The sequence below is a fragment of the Dasypus novemcinctus genome, chromosome 24, assembly GCF_030445035.2.
Source record: "Dasypus novemcinctus isolate mDasNov1 chromosome 24, mDasNov1.1.hap2, whole genome shotgun sequence".
NCBI lineage: Eukaryota > Metazoa > Chordata > Mammalia > Cingulata > Dasypodidae > Dasypus > Dasypus novemcinctus.
The window spans coordinates 66,447,751-66,468,825 of record NC_080696.1 but is presented as its reverse complement, the minus strand read 5'-3'; the positions used below and the strand labels follow the sequence as shown (position 1 = coordinate 66,468,825).

Sequence of the window (21,075 nt, the reverse complement as noted above, 5' to 3'; positions counted from 1 at the left end):
CATGATTTGATTACATTTTACCATTAGGTATGGATGATAAAGGAGACCCGAGCAGTGATGAAATGCCTAAGACCATCAAACCCACAAGTAAAGAATTCAGGAAAACATGGGGTTTTCGAAGAACCACAATTGCTAAGCGGGAGGGTGCAGGAGATGCTGAGGTAGATCCTCTGGAACAGCAGCCCCAGCAGCAGCAGCAAAGCCTCTCCTTGCGGCGCAGTGGGAGGCAGCCAAAGCGTACTGAGAGAGTGGAAGAATTTCTTACAACAGTTAGACGCAGAGGAAGAAAGACTGTTGCTGTCTCCCTTGAAGATTCTAGTGAGCCAACGTCTTGTCCAGTTACAGATGTTGAAACTGCCTCTGAAGGGAGCGTAGAAAGTGCCTCTGAAATTAAAAGTGGTCCAAAGTCTGGTTCCACAGGTATTAAGGAACAACCCTCCTCTTCTGAAAAGGCAAAAGGAGGTGAAGATGATGATGACGCCTCCGACAGTGACAGCGATGGGTTAACTTTGAAAGAGCTTCAGAATCGCCTTCGGAGAAAGCGAGAGCAAGAGCCCACTGATAGGCCCCCGAAAGGGATACAGAATCGCCTGAGGAAGAAGCGTCGTGAGGAGGATCCAGCTGAGACTGTGGGCATTGAGGCAGGCAAAACTACGGAGAGCTCACTGCCTAGCAGGCAGGAACCTGAGACTGGTCCGGTAGCTGGGTCCCAGGCAGTGCAAGACAACAGAGAGAGCAAGTTGGAAGGGAAAGCAGCTGAGGGAATTAAAGAGGAAGAACCCGAAGACTCACTCAGACATAAACGGGACTGTGAGGTCTACGATCCCAGCGCCCTGTACTGCCTGTGCCGGCAGCCTCATAACAACAGGTAGGTCACGAGAGGACAGCTGCCCCAGCTCCCAGGAAACCCAAGTGATGCAGGCAGCAGGACGCTTTCCATTCACTGTATTTGATTTAAAGAGTTAAAAGTTGGGGGAAGCAAATGTGGCTCACACAGTTGAGCACCCACCTCCCACATAAGAAGTTCCAGGTTCGGTTCCCAGTGTCTCCTTTAGGAAAAAAAAAAAGACAAAATGAAAAAAACAACTCAAGGGAGCTGGTGTGACTCAGTGGTTGAGCACCAGCCTCCCACATACGAGCTCCTGGGTTTAATCCTCAGACCCTGGTACCTAAAAAAAAAAAAGTTGGGCTAGGTGAATAAATTGGTCAGTTAAGAAAGATAAGCTGTCACTGTCAAAAAAGAAAAGGCATGGATAGGGACTACCCAGGGCCACACTGTCCACTGCAGTAGCCATGAGCCCCATGCCACTGCTTGTATTCAGAGTGGTGGGCGTGAAGTGACACACAGGTAGTGCTCGCTGCCAGTCCCACCAGCTTCCTGCGACTGGCTCCCATCCTGAACGGTAACCCACCTTGAAGAGTCTCAGCAGTGCCCTGGGCAGGCTCAAGGACCCAATTTGGACATTTCGGGCAACTCTGAGCCTCTGACTAGGATTGGGTGTCAAGTGGCAGTAGGGAAACACTTTGATTTCTTAGGTGGGGTAAAGATATCGTTGTTATTTTCTAGAGATACATATACCGGAACATCTGGGGGGTGGAATGCCTTCAGGCCTATGGTTTACTCTTAAAATGCTCCCATCAAAAGATGACGCAAATTTTGTTGAATGTTAATAAAATCAAGAAATGGGTGTTCTTCTCTGTACTTTCTCTACTGTTCTGTATATTTGCATTTTTTTTTCGTTGTGGAAAAGTTAAAACCAGTTTGACTTACTGGTATTTCTAAAATTGGATGTTTGGACTTTTCGCGCTCACCTTCCATTCCTAATAACATTATTTTTTAATTTCAGATTTATGATTTGCTGTGACCGATGTGAAGAATGGTTTCATGGAGATTGTGTGGGCATATCTGAGGCTCGAGGGAGGCTTTTGGAAAGGAATGGGGAAGATTATATCTGCCCGAATTGTACCATTCTGCAGGTGCAGGATGAGGCTAACTCAGAAAACACAGATCAGCAGGAAACTAAATTTAGCCATGGAAATGCTGATGGCACAGATTTTACAAGTATAGGAACAGTTGAACAAAAATCTAGTGAAGACCAAGGAATAAAGGGTAGAATTGAGAAAGCTGCACATCCAAGTGGCAAGAAAAAACTCAAGATATTTCAACCTGTAAGTATTTTGCCTACAGAGGTAAATGTGAAAGGGTTGACTTTATGGATTTCAGACTGTTGATAATAGAGACACCAAAACGAGAAGTTGGTTTTGTTTGGAGTCAGCTAGGTCTGTACTGCCACGGGCGTTGTCTCATGGGGCTGTGCTCTGGCAGAGAAGCTTCTGGGCCTTCAGCACGAGCCTCCCACACTCCACCCCTGTGCATGGCACCATCTGTCACTTTTTTTTTCTCAACAGTATTTGTCTTCTATGTTCTTACTTACTTTTCAGTAAATGGACTCACTTTTAGAAAACTAGCCCCTCTATTCATATTAATGAAATCTTTGAGCCTGGTGCTAGTTGATTGAAATAAACATGCATCTCTGAGACAACTAGTGTCTCACTTTGAGAAGCACTGAGGGAGGTGTGCATGGATATATGTGGGGTGATAAAAAGCCATCTCAGTGAGGAAGACGGGCAGCCTCTGCATCGGCGCCTGAGGTGGCTTGGCCGTTTGCCGCTGACCCGACCCTCAGGAAGTGGCTCGGACTGCCACAAGTACTCGTCCTTGTGTCTGCTCTCTGTTTGCTCATTGCTCTTTCACACCTGGTGTTTATGTCCCTTCATGACTGTGATTCTTTCCCATGTTTTCTGCATGGCTGTAGCTTCTGCTGCTGAGAACTGTCTCATGCCCTCCCAGTTCTCCCTTTCCAGTTCCCAGTAGAGGAGATGCAATCAGAACATGTTTTCCTCTAGGCTTTCCTTCATCCCTAGCTAACCCTGAATGGGGGTGGGGGGGGGTGCCTGCCCTCACCTGCCGGCTGGGTTGGTTGGTGGGCCTCTAGCCTGCCTGTCATCCTCCAGCAGGTGGGGCACAGAGACTTTGAGGTGGCTCTTACAGGCATCTCGGCCTTAACACTCTTGCCTCTGTCAGCACAGAGCCATAAAGTGCTGCAAGGACTGGGCTGTTAAAACACGTTATTTTGGATGTATTAAGTGGAAACATGATATTGACTACTAATGTCACATTTAGTCATTAAGAAGGCAAATTAATGGAAATTAGTAGGTACAGCATCTTAATGTCTGTATTGTCAGTGAGTTTGAGGCTACATAAGCCTAAATTTTATTGTAAGTAAATTTTAGATCTTACGGAGGATAAACAGTTGCCTTAACTATTTAATTTGAGGAAGAAATGTTCCTCAAGTACATTTGGTTGAAATGTTTATGTGTATTTAGTCTAGACCTTCAGAATATACATTATTTATTATAAAAAGAATCAACAAAATTTAGCTCTTGGGATATATCATTTTTCTGTTGTGTAACTAATTCTCACAAGCTCTGCAGCTTAAACAACACACTTTGACTTGCTCACAGTTCCTGTGTGCTCGAGTCTGGCCCAGCCCTCTGCACTGAGGTGTTAGCCAGGGCTGGGGCTGTTGTCTCTCATTGGAGGTTCCGCTGGAGAAAGATCTTCTTACAGACGCTCTCCGATTACGTCTGTGCTGTCTCATTTTTGCAGATTCATATACTAAACAGTTACTTATCTGAAATTGAGATTTATCTGGCAACCTTGCCCTCAAGTCCTAGCTACATGGCCGATACAACATGGGAGATTCCTCCTTCAGAGCCAATGAAGCCCTGCCCCCTCTCACTTTTAAGGCTCCTTTGAGTAACTCAGCTCATTCGGAACCTTAATTACATCTGTAAGCTCCTTGTGAGGGAACCTAGTCGTGGGTGTGAAGTCTACACTCGCGGGGCGGGAGTGGGGGGTAGGATGCTGGGGATCATTTTAGAATTTTGCCCACCATAGGTGGCATAAAGGGCTAGTAAGAATGTGAACATCTTCTGCAGGGGAAATAGGGTCATGTAGTTGGAATACACAGAGATCAAATTTATCACATTAAAGTGCTGTTGGTGCCTCTTGATTAAGAACAGGAACCTTGGTATGTAAGAAGTGATTTTACAGTTTCGTAAATGGTGGAAATGACGAGTGCACTGTTTGAAATCACGTGTTTCACTCTGCAGGTTATAGAGGCTCCTGGGGCATCAAAATGTATTGGTCCTGGGTGTTCTAGCGTGGCGCAGCCTGACTCAGTCTATTGCAGCAATGACTGTATTCTTAAACATGCTGCAGCTACTATGAAATTTCTAAGTTCAGGTCAAGAACAGAAACCAAAACTGAAGGAAAAGACCAAGATGAAACCAGAAAAGCTCAGTCTTCCAAAATGTAGCGTTCAGGTAAGTTTAACCCATCATTTAACTAGTTTAAGCAAAAAGTTTATTTGTAGAATTCAGGGAGCAGGTGTAAATGTAATGCAGATCGTATCACCTTTATTTTTGCCTTCACCCCTTCCACCCACTTTCTGACAAGAATTAAAGATAAGCAGCATATATTATGTTTTCTTTTCTTCCCCCTAGCTGAGGGATTAATGCAAATGCAGAAAATGTCTGCTGCATTCAAACTGTAAAATGTCAATAAATATTACATATAGTCTTTTCAAGAAGAGTTGGTAATCATTGTAGTTAGTGTAAAAAGTTTACTTACAGGGGAGTCCGGTAGGCACAAGAAGTATGTTCTTGAGCAAACTGCTTTTTTGCTAAGTCTCTGAAGACCTAGCTATTAAGATTGTCTCTTTTTCATCTGGTTTGTGTGCTTAGGAGAGAACCCAGGGGTTTTTTTGTTTTTGTTTTTATTTATATTTTTTTAGAGGAGGTACCTGGAACCTCATACATGGAAAGCAGGTGTTCAACCATTTGAGCTACAGCCGCTCTGCTCGACACTCCGGTAGTTTTAAAACATCACAGACTTGTCCTATATGTGAAGATCCTTTCTGGAATTGTAGATCAGGTTGACTTAACTGCCTTACAACCTCTATTACATATCTCACAAGCAAAGCATTACTAGTGTTTGGGGGAGTTTTCGTGTTTATTTTTAAATGCTTGTCTAGCCTTTAGAGGATTTAATTTCCGAGGCTACTCATTTTGAAGCTTAGAGGCATGGAAGCATTGTTGCTGCATACAGTAAGAGAATGAAGGTGCTAAGAGAAGCCTGGGCCCTTACCACCATCCCTGAACTTCTCTATTTTCAGTTGAGAATACTGAAATACAGTTGTGCATCTGTCTTCTTTCCAAAATCCCCCTGATAAGGTGTTAAGTGCACCCATCCCCCTTTGTCTTGTTTCATTGCCCAGCACAAATGGCTGATTCACTGTGGCCGTCACAACCTCACACTTCAAGGGTTTACCAGGAGTGGATGTGGTTCGAGCAGTTGAGCGTCTACCTCCCATATGGGAGGTCCCGGGTTCAGTGCCCGGTGCCTCCTGAAAAAATAAAAACAATCTAAAAAGCCAATTCAGGGAAGCCTATGTGGCTCAGTGGTTGAGTGTTGGCTTCCCACATATAAGGTCCCAGGTTCAATTCCTGGCCCCAGTACCTGAGTAGAAAAAAAAAAAAAAAAAGGTTTACAGCGCCCATGTGTGGAGGAGCCCCTTCACATCACTCAAAAATAGTGGCAATCCCAGCTGTCACGTTGGAATGCCAAGGCCTGCTGGGTGTACCAGTGAAACCTGGCTGGCACTGCTGGTCAAAGCAGTGTCTGGGGTCAAGATGGGGGCCTTGGAAATGACCAGGTGGTATCATTGTCCTTATTATGAGGTGAAATGAAGTTAAGGTATGATCTGACCTCCTTAATGATTAAGATTTTACTGATTATCCAGGCGGGCATTAAAATTTCTTCTATGCACAAGAGACCAGCTCCAGACAAAAAAGAAAACATTGTGAAGAAGACTGTGGTAGCGCCTTCTAGGAATGAAGCACATGTTAAGGAAACAGCTTCTGAAAGCAGCACGCCGTCTTGGGCAAGCGATCACAATTACAATGCAGTAAAGCCAGAAAAGACTGCTGCTCTTTCGCCATCACTGTTGTATAAATGTATGTATCACCTAGGGGCTAGCCTCATGGACCCTTTCCATTCTTTCTGGATAACCATCCACTTGGGTCTGTCCAGGATTAAGAATTTTAGCCATGTGTTTATTCTGGTCATAAACACTTGATGCACCCACCAAAGATGAAGCAGATTCCCATATCTGAGCCGCTGCCTGAGGCCCTGTATACACATCCTTAGTCTGTTGTGACTTATCAGTGTTTTCAAAAAAGCTGTACAAACCTCATTGCAGAATGTTTTTATCTTGATGGTTGATTCCTTTAATACCTTTATTTTCATTATCAGACTCTGGTAAGTATTTGTATTCAAAACAAAATTGGATTTGATAGATACACTGCCAACCACTCAGAATTCATCATTGTCCAAACATCACTTTTATTACAGCCCTGTTAGCTTTAGCAGTTTTCTCACATGTCTTTTCAGCCTTTGTAATCATCAGGTCTTCTATATGTTGCAGAAATCCCTTTCTGCCAGTTAGATCTGATACTCAGTTTATGCATAATTTTCAGGATTGAATTTATTTTTGGGTGGACAGGTAGGAATTTTTTTCATATGTGACTCACACACTACATACCCATATGAACACATTCAAAATTTTGAAGGCCTATTTACTACTGCTCAAAAAGTACCAAGGTGAGTGAATGTGATGTGTGTTCTGTACTTTTTAATATCTTTACCAAAGGCAAATTACAGGTTTGATATTTTAGGTTTAATTGACTGCCAAACCCTCCTCTCTTGCATGGATAGACTATTCCCAATTTCAGATCACTGGAAGAAGCTGAGATATTTCAGAGAGATGTTTTAAATCCCAGATTAGATGTCACTTGATTCTCTTCTTTTTGTTCTAGTTTTTCAGCCTAAAGCTCAAAAGTTAAATTTTTAGAAATTTTAACTTAGATTCCTAGTGCACACCTTATTCTTTTATTAAGGTTATTTTCACTTCATTTTCTATGCTGTTTGTAGTGCATTTGTGCCTTTTTAGAAAACACCAAAAGGTTAAATAGCCCTAAAATCCAGTATTGTGGAAGCACACTGCAGCCTCCCGTCCAGTCCGCCTTTTTTAGCAAATCATCTAAGGAAAGTGTTCATGAAGGTATGTTATAAATAGAGTGGGGTTAAAAATGTATGTCACTAAATTCTCATTGTGAAAATGTAAGAAGAGCCAAGACCTAATCACAAGTGAATTGCAAGGCAATACTGGAATATTTTCAAAGTTGCAGGTTTTAGAAGTTGTTTAACAGAATTAACCAATTGTATATAGTGGGTCTGTATATCTCAAGTTGTTGGAGCCTAGAATTTCATATCAAATACATATCTCAAATTCATCAAATCATAGCACCTCTACAAGATAGCACTTTTACAGAAGTAATGGGCACACTTAAAATGAAGCATCACTCACCCGTGAAGGAGTAGGAAGCAGTCCCTTTAATACTGTGCTAAAATGCATCAGGTTTGGTTATAGGCACATAACAATAAAGGAAAGCAAAACTGGGAATATACCCAAAATACAGATAATTGTGTAATTAGTTTCAATTAATTACAGTCTGTCTACCAGAATTGGAAAGCTGTCCCAAAACCCCAGCTGTGGAGTTTTAGTAGGCCTATACATGGAGAAAGGAAAAGTTGGTGGGGAACATGGGACAGAAGGGTGGATTCGAGTCCTCGCAATCCTGGATTCTTACTTCCCATCCCCAGTGTTTGAGGGGAAGGAAGAGGCGGAAGGTGATGGGGGAGATGAATTAGAAGTCTCCATTTCTCTGCTCATAGGGATTGTTCTCTTTGACCTTTTCCACCTTTTCCCTTTTTCTGCACTTCCAACACATCTCTTCACTGAAGCTGATTTGCCTCAGTTGACAGAAAGTGGGGAGAAGTTAATGACTGATTAAGCTTCCCAGCACATCCATATCTCAAAATTAAAATTGATGTATATCCAAAATGTATAGCATGCGTGAGGAAAATACTTGTGAGCTAATTGCTTCTGGTGGTTTTTCATTATTCCAGAAATGTCATCTTCCCAAAAGATGATGGGGGGGGGGGAGAGCAGGTTCTTTGATAAAATAACCTGAAGTCCACATTGCTGAGGAGCCATTACCACGTCTACCCGTCTCTCCCCAAAGTAGCACTTCAACTTTTGCAATGGCAGGGTATATTCCCTGAGCCCCGGTAGGTCCAGCCAGCTGGGGTACCATGCATGGAGCTCACTAGAGCTCTGTGTCCCCCATGCCCCCCCCACCCCCCAAGAGCCCTGTTGCCCTGCCTCCCTGGCTGGTTTGCGGGGCACACTTTCCAGGGAGATGGTGGACAAGATGCGGCCTGAGGCTGACAATGGAACAGTTATTACAAGGAGCTTTCAAGTCTGTCCTCCTGAGCTGATCCACCTTTGGCTCTATGCACACTTTGTGAAAACAACCAGCAAACAGCCGAAACGCTGCTGCCGCTGCTACCTTGTGAAAACGCTCTAGAGTTCCTTTCCTTCCCAAGTCATTAGTGCTGACCTTGGGTTGTGGATTCAGGTACAACTTTTCAGCAAAGGTGGGGAGAAATCTGTTAATCAGGGAAGCTCTTTCTATGCACAGAAGCTTGTTCTTGCTGTTCTAAGGAGGGTGTGTGATCCATTAAAGTTTCGATAGATTGTTAATGTTCTTCAGGTGATGTAATTAAACATGCTCCTAATTGTTCCTCTGATTAGTTTTTTTAAATTGGTGTGAGACTTTATTCTGTACAACATCTTTAGCTTAATGGAAACAATTTGCATTTTATTTCCCCCCAAGATTGTGATGTTGTTTTTGTGTTTTTAGATCCGGTTCTTTAATATGTTTTTTTTTTCCCCCTCTATTTCTACTTTGTTCTCCCATTATTGTCAAGGCATAAAGAGGCTGAAAATTGATTTGCAAAATGTCCCTGTAATGGGCACACTTCCTCCCCTAGTATTTTGTACTCCCCAAATGGCTCATTAGGTTACTTAAAGCACTGGGGCTTTGAACAAATTTTGACTGGACAAGTGAAATTTCTACACTTTGCCACCGAGCTTTGGGAATTAAAATAGAAAACGCTCAATAGCCTCTGAACCCAAATCCAGATGGTTATGCATCGTACCCAGATACAAGCCTTTCTTTCCCCTTAGTTCATTTGCGCATGCCAATTTTGGTCCAGTAATAATGGAGAAATGGATTGGGTGGGATACAGGTCTCCAGAAAGAGGGCTAAATAGCACCTGTGTGTCTCCAGAAGCATAGTTCGCTAAAGGCGAAAGATGGGCAAATGTCCTATAATAAAACACGTGGGGATGCTGGAGTCTTAAAGCCGGGGAGGGATGGCTATCACTCACCTGAGCCATTATGCTTTCACGAGTTGGCAATAGTAATGAAAACGAGGCTGGAGAGGGATCAGCTGTTAGAGTTTGTACCTTTGAACCAATCTCCTCCACCCCCATTAGATGAAAAATCAAAACTTGGTGTACTTAATACCTTCAATAACGATACTGGTAAAGGATTTAGGTTGATAGCTGTTTAACTGTAACCATATAGCTGAAGTTTTCTTGGTTGTCAGTAAGGGCATCTTTCCATATTTTGAAGGGTTTTACTTTTATCAACTTCAATAGCCCACTGTTCAGAAAATTAGTTCAGGGGATGGCTTCCTAGGTGAAGTCCTTCAGCACTGGCCCGTGGCTCTGGCTCGGCAAGGTGTTGGGTGTCCAGCAGGATTGGTCCAGTTCATCAGGGAACTACATGTAGCCTTTTAGAAGTACGGATTGACTCTAATATCCCATTGAAGATTAATACCATAGGACAGTCCCTTTGATGGTATTATCAGTGTCAAATAAGAGTCCAAAGGTGGTCCCTGAAGAAGCCTGCTTTCATTCTCCAACATGGTGACAAGTTTCAGATATATTTGCATAAAATTGTGGAATACTTAATCTTTTTTTTTTTTTTCTGTAACACATTGACACGCACATTCTTAGCTTCTAAAAGTTAGAGAAGCAAACATAGAAGATAAGAATTTTTGCCATCTTCATTTCTTTAAATGAAGGTTGGGACAACTTTAATTTACCACCAACATGGAGGAGTTCAGCAAGAAGAGAAAATAAGGTAATTGGCTGCATACTCGTTAACTGTATCTGCCTGGTGCAGTTCAATTTTGGGGTTTTTTGCAGACTAAGACCCTGTGGGACTGGGAGGGTTGTGGGGGAGAGAAATAGACTATTTTAACATGGCCCTATCATGTTGACTTAAGTAGTAAACAGTTTAAGCACAAATAAATAATGCTGGTTAAACCATAACCTTATTAATCAGAGTGCTTGTTACCCGTTTGGGAGATCCCGGAAAAGCAGCAGCTCCCTAAATGAATCCTGGTTCTGGCAGCAACACGGAGACACCTGCGCTGGGCCAGATCACAGACTCCAGATGAGCGGGCGCGAACAGTGGAACACCTGTCTTCCCACGGGCCCTCGTCCAGTTTCAGCTCAGTGGTTCATGTCGAAGTGTGATGGGACCAGCTCTTTGTACTTTATGAATGCCAACCCAACAAGAGTCAGGTTTTAGTTTCATTTTCAAAATACTATATATGAACCTAATTGAGGAAGGGCAACTCACCAGCAGGCGTACAATTGGTGGTCGTACATTTCTTGTGGGGATGAGTTAATGTGCACCTCACTGCTATGGTGTATGGGACGTCAGCTGAACGGGTCCCAAAACCACAGTTGGGTTGCTAACTTACATGAAAACATTCTAATTATATCGTATACTCTCAGAAGCAACAGTACTTCCTTGACTTATTCGGGAATTACCCATGTTTCGTTTTGTTTTTTTTTCTGATATAAAAGCACTCAACTTACACTTTTAAAAGAATAATTCATTTGAAAATACTTGAGTGTTGAGAGAAGCAAAAGCCAAATTTTTTGTTTTGCTACTGGCACAGTGATTTTTCACACGGAAAAGTCTTGACAGTGAAGAAGCAGAATTGAAATGGGAAACTTTATTGTACACATCATACTGAGAACAAAGTGGAACTGATGTTGCAGCCAATGGAATTCTCACACAATTTCCTCCACAGTATCTCCTTGGAGTCCGGGTTTTCAGGTTCATGTTATAGGAAATACATAAAGCTGTAGTTGACCTAGTTTTAGTTTCTGAAGTCAAAGCATGGGGAATGCGTGGTGGGTAAGAGTCAGTGACTAAGAAGGTGCCTGCGACCCCAAAAGGGCTGAGTTATTGTGTGCACCTCTGCCAAAGGGCTCACACTCGTTCTTTCTTGAGATCTACAAATTCCCTTGGCCGTTACAACTTACTACACACATTTTTTAAGTCTTTCTTTCTGATTCAGTAATCTTAACACAAACTCATTTTCGTTTGGTTTCTTTGTTTTGCTTTTTATGGTCAATTGTTGTTATGTTTGAACATTCTAATTTTTCCTTAGGGTTGTTCACAGATACCTTAGTGGGCCCACTTAGGCATCTCTCTGGAAGTTTCCTATCTGGAGATGAAGATAAATTGTCTCCTAAAAGTATAAAACCATCTGTTCTGCAATAGTTATGAATGCTTTTCACCTGTTCATTCACCTGTGAAGACAAGTCTGGTGGGAGCAACCACTAAGACCCCTGTTACTGTGGGGCTGGCTCTGACTGCTGCAAACCCTTTGTGCTCCATGTTTTAATCTGTCTTGCAGGGAGCAGGCAGGCGGTGGCACAGGTTCTGCCCACGTTATGACCCGCAGAGTTCCACTGGAGACCTGGGGTCTGACTCCTCCTTTCGTCCCTCCAGCCCCAGCCTGCTAATGCGGCTTGGTGATACTGCAGTTCCCCAGCCAGCCTGCAAGTGGGACAGGATGCTTCGGGTCATGCCTGTTGGGAAATGAGCCAAATAGTTCTTTTGAGCCTCCTGCAGGCCCCGTGTTCACGTCTAGGCTTAATCCTAGTGACGTGTTTCCATGATAAGCAAGTGGCCAGACTGCAGAGACAATTTCATGGGGCCGTGACCTTGCCCACTGGCTTTTACTTCTGTAGCTACTAAGGTTTGAGTAGGCTCTCAGGGTCAGTGCCTGTGCCTGGAGTTGGAGCAACATGCTTCCTCCCCCTCCAGCAGGCTCAAAGGATGCACCAGTGGAAGCTAAAGGAGGCTTTGAGTAAGAATTGCACAAAGGGCACACACACCAGCTGGTCGCCTGCTTCATCCAGCACCACGGATAGAACTTGGCCAGAGCTACCCATACAATACCATTGCTGACTAGCCGGAAAATTGACCACCCCACGGGGGATGTCAGAGCCTGAAAGCGGCTTGGGGGGTGGGGGGAACTCCTGTTTTTCTAGAATAACTTTTTTTCCTGACTGTTTAATCCTCCCCCTCTCCGCTTATACACAACATAAAGTTAATGAATTTAGATGAATCTGCAGGTTGAATGTTAGCTTTGCCCAAAAATAACATGGTTAGCTTGTTGCCAGTAATAGTCCACATTCCACTACTGTCACCACCGTTGCAGTCCACCTTCCCTGGGCTCAGCACAGTGGGAAGGGGACAGGAATGTAGCAAGTGCAGGAAAGAATATTTTAGCCAATTTGCCACTAGAATCACCGATTTCTGAACATTTTACTATTTTACTGAACATTTACTAATACTTTATTTACCTAATTGTACTTACAAGCTGAGGTATAGGTCAGGGATAAGGAAAACTGACAGTAAAAGGGCACAAGCAGCTGTTACAAAGTAACTGCTTTTTAGTATATTCATTTACTATTTACTGTTTTTGTTAATGGGTAATTTTAATTTCATGTTTTAGAAATGGCCTAAATGTATCTTGACTTTGGTTTTTCCTGAATTAAGGGGTAAATAAGCTGGTTAAACTGAAGAACCTCTTCTGCCATTAGAAATACTAATCTTGGGTGGACAGTCCTTATTCTCAAGGTTAGGATTTGGAAGTTTTTGAAGCTAACACGTTATGTAATCTGAAACCATGTAAATGTTAGTGACTGAAGATTTATTTTCACGTAACATCACAAAGGTGTCCCATATGTTACTATTGAGGCGCTTTATGGGAGTTTCTGGAAACACCTTGGGACAGCTATTGAGAGTTACTTTAAACACTATTAAAATATTCCCAGCAAAATTTATATCTTTAAAGGGCAGTGACTGAACTGACTTTTAGGTCTCTTAATCGTAACAGGCCCAGTTCCTTTTGCCGCTGCCAGTGGCTGGCTGGCTGGCAGGGTTACGCACCTGTACAGACCGTAGTGCTACTGCATTCTCTGCTCCCTGGCAAAGGGCCTTGGACAGTATCTTCCAGCACTTTCAATCCCCACTGAACCCCAGACATGCTTTTTCCAGCTCCCCCTCCCCCTGCAAGAAAAGTGTTCTCAGTCAGTTGATGAACCTAAAGGCTAGTGCTACTTCAAGTTAGAAGGTGTAAACTTCGCTAGTTAAGAGTTAACTTACAAAACCATTTAAAATACTAAGATATGGTAACTACTTAGGTATGTAAACTTGATCTGATTAAATAATGCATGGAGAAATAAAGTTCTGGACAGTAAAAAAAAAAAAGTTTTCCCTTTGTTCCTAGTGTGTCCCTATTTTTATTTTGTCAGACATTGTCTGCCTTATAATGCAATTTATCTACAAATGTAGCTCCCAAATGGTGGCATAGTGACCAATAATGAAGCCATAGTAGACTGTGCCCGCCACTCATTGGGAGAGCACAGGGGTCTTGGGAAGACCAGACTTCTTGGGGCTGGAGATGCTGGCAGGCACTGGGACCTAGTGCGCAGACTACCTTTGGCCAGGGGTGGGCTGGGGACATGAAGTCAGAGGGCTTAGTGAAATGAAAATAGGGGGTTTGCCTTTTCAGTGAATTATTACCATTAAAACAACTATTAATGACAAAATCTGTCAACTTTAAAGTCAAAATATCTGATAAAGCTGAAGTACTTCAAACACTCAAGTTTTGGATCTATCATACTATTGCAAATTTTGTAGAAATAAGGAACTTCATAGTATAAAGTAAAAAAAGCTTAGAAGCCCCAGGCTCTTTGTGCCAGTTAGTGTGTAGATTAGAGTAAGCCTGCCACCCGCAGTGCCGTTGTTAGAGGCTCCTGGATGAGGGAGAGCCACCGGCTTGGGAGGAAGTAGCTACATCAGGAAGAGCTCTGCTCTGGCTTTAACAGACCCTTGAGTGGTGAATGCCCCGAGCTGGCTCCATTTGCTGGGCCAGGCTTTGAGTTGTAGTAGAGCCTTATATTCCCCTCGTTCTTACCTTCTGCCTGGTTTATTGGACACAGTGGAACAATAGTGGGAGGAGCAGTGATATTTTTTTGTTCCCTGGGTAAAACTGAAGGCATCACTGGAACAGCTGTTGGAAGAATCCCCCCATTTAGGTGTTGGCGTTTTTAGAGGCTTGCAGGAGTCATTTGAAAAGAGGATACACCAGGGAAGACGGTTTCTTAATTGACCGTCCTTGTGTAATTTGATCACCTGTCCACAGTAGCTCTGGCTGCCCTGGGACTGATCCCTTACACGACGCCTGCAGCCACCTTGTGGGCAGTCCTGGGTGAGGGGCTGGGACGTTGCCTTGTATCCCAGTCCTTTTACCCCTCTGTCCTGCTACCCTCTTGTTTCTGCCACACTCTTAACACACTCTGCCTCCCTGTGGGAATTGTCTGTCTTGGTTACTTTAGAGTTGTAATTAAATTGGTTTTTTAGCATGTCCTTTATTTTTTTAAGAAAAGTTGCTGGCATTAGAAAGACCTTTGTGCACATTAAGCAGTTTTGTTTGCTTTTGTTTTAGGTTTTGATTGCAATCCTTGTTTGGACTAAAGCACTAATTTATTACTTGTCTGACCCGGTGAATCAAAGGTTGTAATTGGGAACATATACAGTAGCACTTTATTCTTGCATCTAATTTTCAGTATAAAGATAGGATTGGTTTTCCTCATGTTGATAATTGAGCTCATGTTTCTCAATGGTATCCCTTTAAGTGACTTTTTCCAAAAGAATCTGGGGAGCAGCTGTGCCTCCACGCTCAGCCCGAGAGCTCGAGCCTTGCTGGGTCCTTCGAAAGCCCTGTGGGCTCCAGTTAAGGAGAATTTGTCCATTTTATCCTTTCTTGAAGCCCATGTTTATTTTTAGAATGGCTTTTGAATTCTTAATAATGAAAGTGCTATTTTAAGTCCAGTTTTTTTTTTAATTAAGTGTAATTTGTTCTTCAGTTTTAGGACAGCTAATGATTTAAAATGTCTAACCCTAATCGAGCTTTTGGTAACTAGAGTTTGTTGGTTGAAGTCCTTGGCTCTAAATGTACACTGCATATGATAATACCCAGTATGTTTTGCTGGTGTAAGGGTGGCCATGGTTCCCTAAACACCCAAATGACAAGTCCACACGGACCGCCGTGCCAGGCCCTCTTCCTGAAGAGCCCTGCATTTTGTTTCTTTTGTAGCCATGAAGGAGGACAAAAGAGTGGAGGAGAAAATGGCAGCAACTATCACAGTGTCCAAGAAAATGGTTCCTTCGGGCGCCATTATCAGCAAACAACCTTCCTTGCACAGAAGCCTAGTTCCAAAGAAGTCACCTTCTTTTGCCAACGTGTCAGGAGCCAAACAGGCCATTAAAAAGTCGCCCTCAGGTTTCAAGGGTTCAGTACCCAAGAGACAGTGGCTTTCAGCCACTCCCTCGGGCAGCACTTCAGCTGCCAGACCGTCAGGACTGACGCCTGTGGCTGCAGCGTCCGCTGCTAAGAGGTTACCTGGCTCTTCGGCCTTGGGCGGAGCACTCAGAAAGCCGGCAGCTGCTTCTGTCCCTGCAGCCACTCCAGCCCCCGGAAGGCTCGCGGCCGCCAGTCCCATCCTGTCACAGCCAAATTCACAAATTCGGCAAAATATACGACGCTCTTTAAAAGAGATTTTGTGGAAAAGGTGGGCTGTTTTACTTGATTTCTTATTTGTTAAGGTCTTGTGTTTAAAGTGGTAGTTTCAAGATTGCCCTGGTGCTAAAAAAATGTGATAATATACGCAACTCTAGTGGTTTATGTGGTTCTTCTTCTTCCGTGTAGAGTCAGTGACAGCGATGACTTGGTCATGACAGAAAACGAAGTAGGAAAAATTGCCTTCCACATCGAGAAGGAGATGTTTAACTTGTTTCAAGTTACAGATAATCGCTACAAGAGTAAATACCGCAGCATCATGTTCAATCTCAAGGATCCTAAAAACCAGGTGTGTGATTCCTGACACAGAAGCTGAGTTGTTTCTGAGTTACATAGATTCTGTTACCTGCATTCCACAGTAATAAACTGAACTTCACCTGGTGAAATGTTTAAATCCCTTCAGGGAAAGCTAAAAGTATTTCTGTCCTCTGTGATACTTGGCCATATGTTCATATGCTACTGGTATTAAGACTGCTCGTTGTTGCCTACCCACCTGAATCTGAGTTCTTTCAGTGATCTAATGACCTCCCCCTGAAGTCCCAGCTTTTGCATCACCAGATTATCACTTTTAAGCATTGAAGTAAAATTCTTATCCCTTCATTGGCTCTCTCTGGCTCCAGAATTAAAGTTAAAACTCTTCAGCCTAGTATGGGGCACCTCCACCTTTTCTGCCTTTTTCAACCTGCTGAGTGAGCCTGCCACCTTGGGCGTCCTTGAGATCAGTAATAATAATAGTGAACTCTCCCCACAGGGCTCCCCGTTTGGATGGGTGCTGTTCACAGCAGTGGGTGTGCAGAGTGGGTGGAGCTAGTCCTGCTCGATCGCAGTGGAAATGAGCGTAGATGGAAGGTTTGGCTGCTTGCCTGGCCTCGCAGAGCCCTGCGGCCCAGCTGGTCCGTCCCAGCCCCTCCTGGGTACCTCTGCTGCCCTCACTGTGCCCCCTCTTCCTTCTTAACTTTCTCACGCTGTTAATGGCCCCCGGCAAAGGTGATTTCTTTCTGCCTCTGTTCTCAGCACTGACTTTTTGACTTGTGTTCCAAACTGTGTACAAGAACTTTGTTTTTCCTGAGGGGCCTTTTTTAGCAGCATCTATACAGTGTGGACCTTGAAATCTGCTATATGGCCTTAGTACTTAACCTTTTCTGGGCTCCAGTTTGCTATCATTCAGTTGGCAGAGGCTGGTGTTTATTCTCAACAGACACCAGCGGGCATTAAATGGCACTGTGGCCCGGGAGGGATATAGGCTAGCTCTGGCAAGTGCAAGGCTCTGTGTCCTGCTGGTCGTGGCCTCACACCAGCTGAGCCCAGGGCAGGGGCTGCTTTGTGCTGTTTCGTTTTTCTTCCCTAGGATCTTAAACACAGATATTCAGATACTTGTGAGTGAGTGAACAAAAACTGTTTATTTATAGGGACTCTTCCATCGTGTTCTGCGTGAAGAAATCTCTTTGGCAAAACTTGTGAGAATGAAGCCCGAAGAACTTGTCTCTAAAGAGCTCTCCATGTGGAAAGAGAGACCAGCAAAATCTGTGAGTTGTTAGGAAAATGAGGGTCCTCGAGGCACTAAATACTTCACTCTTCCAGAAATAAGTCAATAGGCTGCCTGTGAGTGAGCCGTTGCCATAGGAAATGAGGTTTAAAATGGCTTTTGTCTTTTTCATTTTAGGTGATGGAATCCAGAGCTAAATTGCACAATGAGAGCAAGAAGACTGCCGTTAAACAGGAAACCATTCCAGATATGGAAGACTCCCCGCCAGTGTCAGATTCAGATGTAAGCATTTGGGATTTCAAGTGTTCAGAAGTATAGACTAAAGTTTAACCATTCCAGATATCTTCAGGTGCTAAATTATTGGGCAAGACACTGTTTATAACAGGTTTATATCATTGTAATATTTTTCAAGTACTTGTATTCAGTGGTTCTTAATTGCATGAGGTTTTTTGTTTTGTTTTTTTGTTTTGTTTTGTTTTTCTTCAAGGAGGTACCAGGGAATGAACCCAGGACCTTTTAATGTGGGAAGTAGCTGCTCAACCACTGAGCTACACCTGCTCCCAATGAGAGTTGTTTTTTTTTTTTGTTTAAGAAACGGGGGCTCAGCCACTTGGGTTATGTCTGCTCCCCAGCATGAGTTTTGTTCAGTTTATTTATTTATATTTTTGTTTACTACACCTTGTTGAATGTTCCCCCTCCCCACCTCATGGCTCCCTTATGTGTCCGTCTGTTGTCTGTTCTCTGTGTCCATTCGATGTGTCTGCTTGTCTTCTTTAAGAGACACTGGGAACAGAACACAGGATCTCCCGTGTATAGGCACCCAACTGCTTGAGCCACATCCACTCCCTCAATTTATTTATTTTTAATATGTTGTGGTAATTTGGAAAAGAAATGAGCCACTCCATTTTTTTCTTTTACTTTTAGGAGCAACAAGAGTCAGTTCGAGCTGTACCTGAAAAAAGCAGTGCTCCTCTTCTTGATGTCTTCAGCAGCATGTTGAAAGATACAACCAGCCAGCACCGTGCTCATCTTTTTGATCTAAACTGTAAAATTTGTACAGGTAAGCAGGATTTAGAAGATGAAACTTTTGAAAATGAGACTAAACTTGATTTTGTTTAAAATCACTGATCCTTCTGATGGCATTTATACTGGACCCAAGTAAAAAAATAAAAAGGCTAGAGTGGTTTTTCCAGAGTTTATACAGATAGCCCCTGCTTTTATAGAATTTGTTCTATTTTTGTAAGAAAGTATCGGTTCTCAGGCAAGATGTGCTCTTGAATGCTTCATATACCTCAAGGAATCTTTGCTCATATCCTTCAGGTCAGGTTCCATCAGAAGATGAACCCGTGCCAAAGAGACAAAAACTGTCAACTTCTACTAAAAAAGAAGACTCAAAATCCAAGTATAACAGCTCTCTACCCGAGCCTGTTGCTAACACAGCCGAGGAAGTGATACCAGAAACACTGCCCGAAATTGCTTCTGAACCAGAACTGGAAAGTGCGTCTCATCCAAACCTAGGGAGAAATTACTTCCCTCTCCCCACAGGAAACAGCAACCCTGAGCCCTCCCCCTTGGAAGAGCTCCCTCCCTGCCCAGCCTCCAGTGCGGGAAGTGTGCTCACCATGGTCACAGTGTCCGGCCGCGACCCCAGGACTGCGCCTGGTGCCTCGTGCACGCCCACGGCCTCCACAGCAGCCCGCCCTGCCAGCAGCTCTCTGGACACCGCCCGGGTGGTAGAAACCAGACAGGATGTTCTGAAGCCCGCCCTGACCTCAGTGCCGGTGCCCAAGTCCATCCTGGCCAAGCCGTCCTCCTCACCTGATCCAAGATACTCCTCGGTGTCTCCCTCCCCGAGCATCAGGTGTGTTCTTCGAGGCAGTCGGCTAGTCAGGCACGCTTGGTGTCTTTCAGATAGCAAAAGGAGAAATGTTTAGGCAGAGCTTTGCTCTTCAATATTTTAAAAAGGCCTAGTTTTAGGCACAATTACCATTTGAGAAGTATAAGTCTTCTTAAAAACTGAGTTTGCATTTTTGACCGTCTGATTTTATTTCCTTTCAGTTTATTTTTCTTTGTCCAAAATATCTGTTTATATAATTGCAATTAAAGTAGTTAATTGGAGAAAGTATACTATCAAAATTTGCAGCAATTCACATTTGCTTTTAAATATCTAAAGCCTTAATACTTTTGAAATTCTTATTGTGCAGAGAAGTAGAGATTTACTTTTTTCCTATGGTTTTGTTTTACAGCATCTCTGAGTCTCGTTCCCCTCCGGAAGGAGATACGACCCTCTTTTTGTCTCGACTCAGCACCATTTGGAAAGGATTTATTAACATGCAAAGCGTAGCAAAATTTGTCACTAAGGCATATCCTGTCTCTGGGTGTTTTGATTATCTCAGTGAGGTTAGAACCAAGAAAGTGTGTCTGTCTGTCTGTCTGCATAGTATTCCCGTGACATAGTAGACTCAGGCACATGGCGTGCTTCCAATAAATGTCTAGATAACTTAGCACCTTTAAAGGCAAATTAGAGGCTGCTAGGTTGAGTTAAAGGTTAAATGGTTAGGGCACTGTAAGAAATTCAGATGAGAAATCAGTCATCCATTTATTATGAAAAAGCCCAAATCATTTTTCCTCCTCCCTCTGTCTAGCACAGGTGATTTGGGGGGGGCATACCTGGCCACAAGCCTTGTGTGTGTATATAGCTGCACAGCAGGTCTTCTATTTTTTAGAATTAGTGTAAACAGCACTAAGATGTCTGACCTTTAGCAAGAGGTAGTCAGTCACGCATTACTGGTTAGAATCTGAATCGTTACTGTTTAAAGGGAACATAATATGTGGAGAGTGGGTGGTGGTCAGTGATTGAGCGCCTGATTCTCATGTGTTCAATCCCTGGTGTCTCCAAAAAAATAATTGGGGGAGCGTTTTCTCGATGTAATCTCAGTTGGGGGAGGACGATTATTATGCCATCCGTGGGGTTGGTGGTTCAAAGTCACGGACGGGAGTTAACCAGTCAGTGTTTAATGTAATTAGCACCAGTTTCCTTGAAATGGCGGTGGCCTTCTTGAATCTCAGGTGGCTGGGTATCTTGAAATGGCTGCGTTAGTCTCTCTGTACATGGAATCACTTCAGCAGTTATTTACACAAAGTACTTTTTGTTTAGGACTTGCCAGATACGATTCACATTGGTGGGAGGATCTCACCGAAGACGGTTTGGGATTATGTTGGCAAACTCAAATCTTCAGTTTCTAAGGTATCTGCTTATAACCTGTGGAACCGTAGAGGATAGTTTTTATTGAAGGACATCTCTTTTTTTCACCTCAGTTAGATGGGCTGGATAGCACTTGGGATGTCAGCCTATTAGATATTTCAAGGTGAATATTAAAAAATAAGCTTATTGGAGGAAAATAGAATTTCTTTGTGTGGGTGTGCTTGAATATATATGTGGCAGTTTTGTTATTGATTTTGTTTTCATAATGTTTATGCAATTACGTTTTTGTAAGAACCGAATAAGCTATATTTATTGTTTTACAAAGGAAGAAACAGAGGGCAGGAACTTGTAAAAGATCTGGCTTGGCATTTGTCCTGAGCTCTTGGGT

General features: G+C 43.3%; 1 protein-coding gene across 6 annotated transcripts in view; it reads left to right on the top strand.

Moving 5' to 3' along the window:
- Positions 1-21,075, top strand: part of DIDO1 (death inducer-obliterator 1) — a 60,918-nt gene that overhangs the window by 26,004 nt on the left and 13,839 nt on the right. For all 6 annotated transcript variants that reach the window (XM_058287301.2, XM_058287304.2, XM_058287302.2 and 3 more), the window contains exons 4-15: positions 28-868; positions 1,848-2,169; positions 4,177-4,389; positions 5,868-6,081; positions 15,514-15,988; positions 16,126-16,285; positions 17,406-17,522; positions 17,660-17,764; positions 18,407-18,542; positions 18,803-19,343; positions 19,729-19,882; positions 20,640-20,729. In XM_058287301.2, the coding sequence (XP_058143284.1) occupies positions 30-868; positions 1,848-2,169; positions 4,177-4,389; positions 5,868-6,081; positions 15,514-15,988; positions 16,126-16,285; positions 17,406-17,522; positions 17,660-17,764; positions 18,407-18,542; positions 18,803-19,343; positions 19,729-19,882; positions 20,640-20,729 (3,366 nt within the window). In that variant the 5' untranslated portion in view covers positions 28-29. The remainder of the gene's footprint in view (positions 1-27; positions 869-1,847; positions 2,170-4,176; positions 4,390-5,867; positions 6,082-15,513; positions 15,989-16,125; positions 16,286-17,405; positions 17,523-17,659; positions 17,765-18,406; positions 18,543-18,802; positions 19,344-19,728; positions 19,883-20,639; positions 20,730-21,075) is intronic.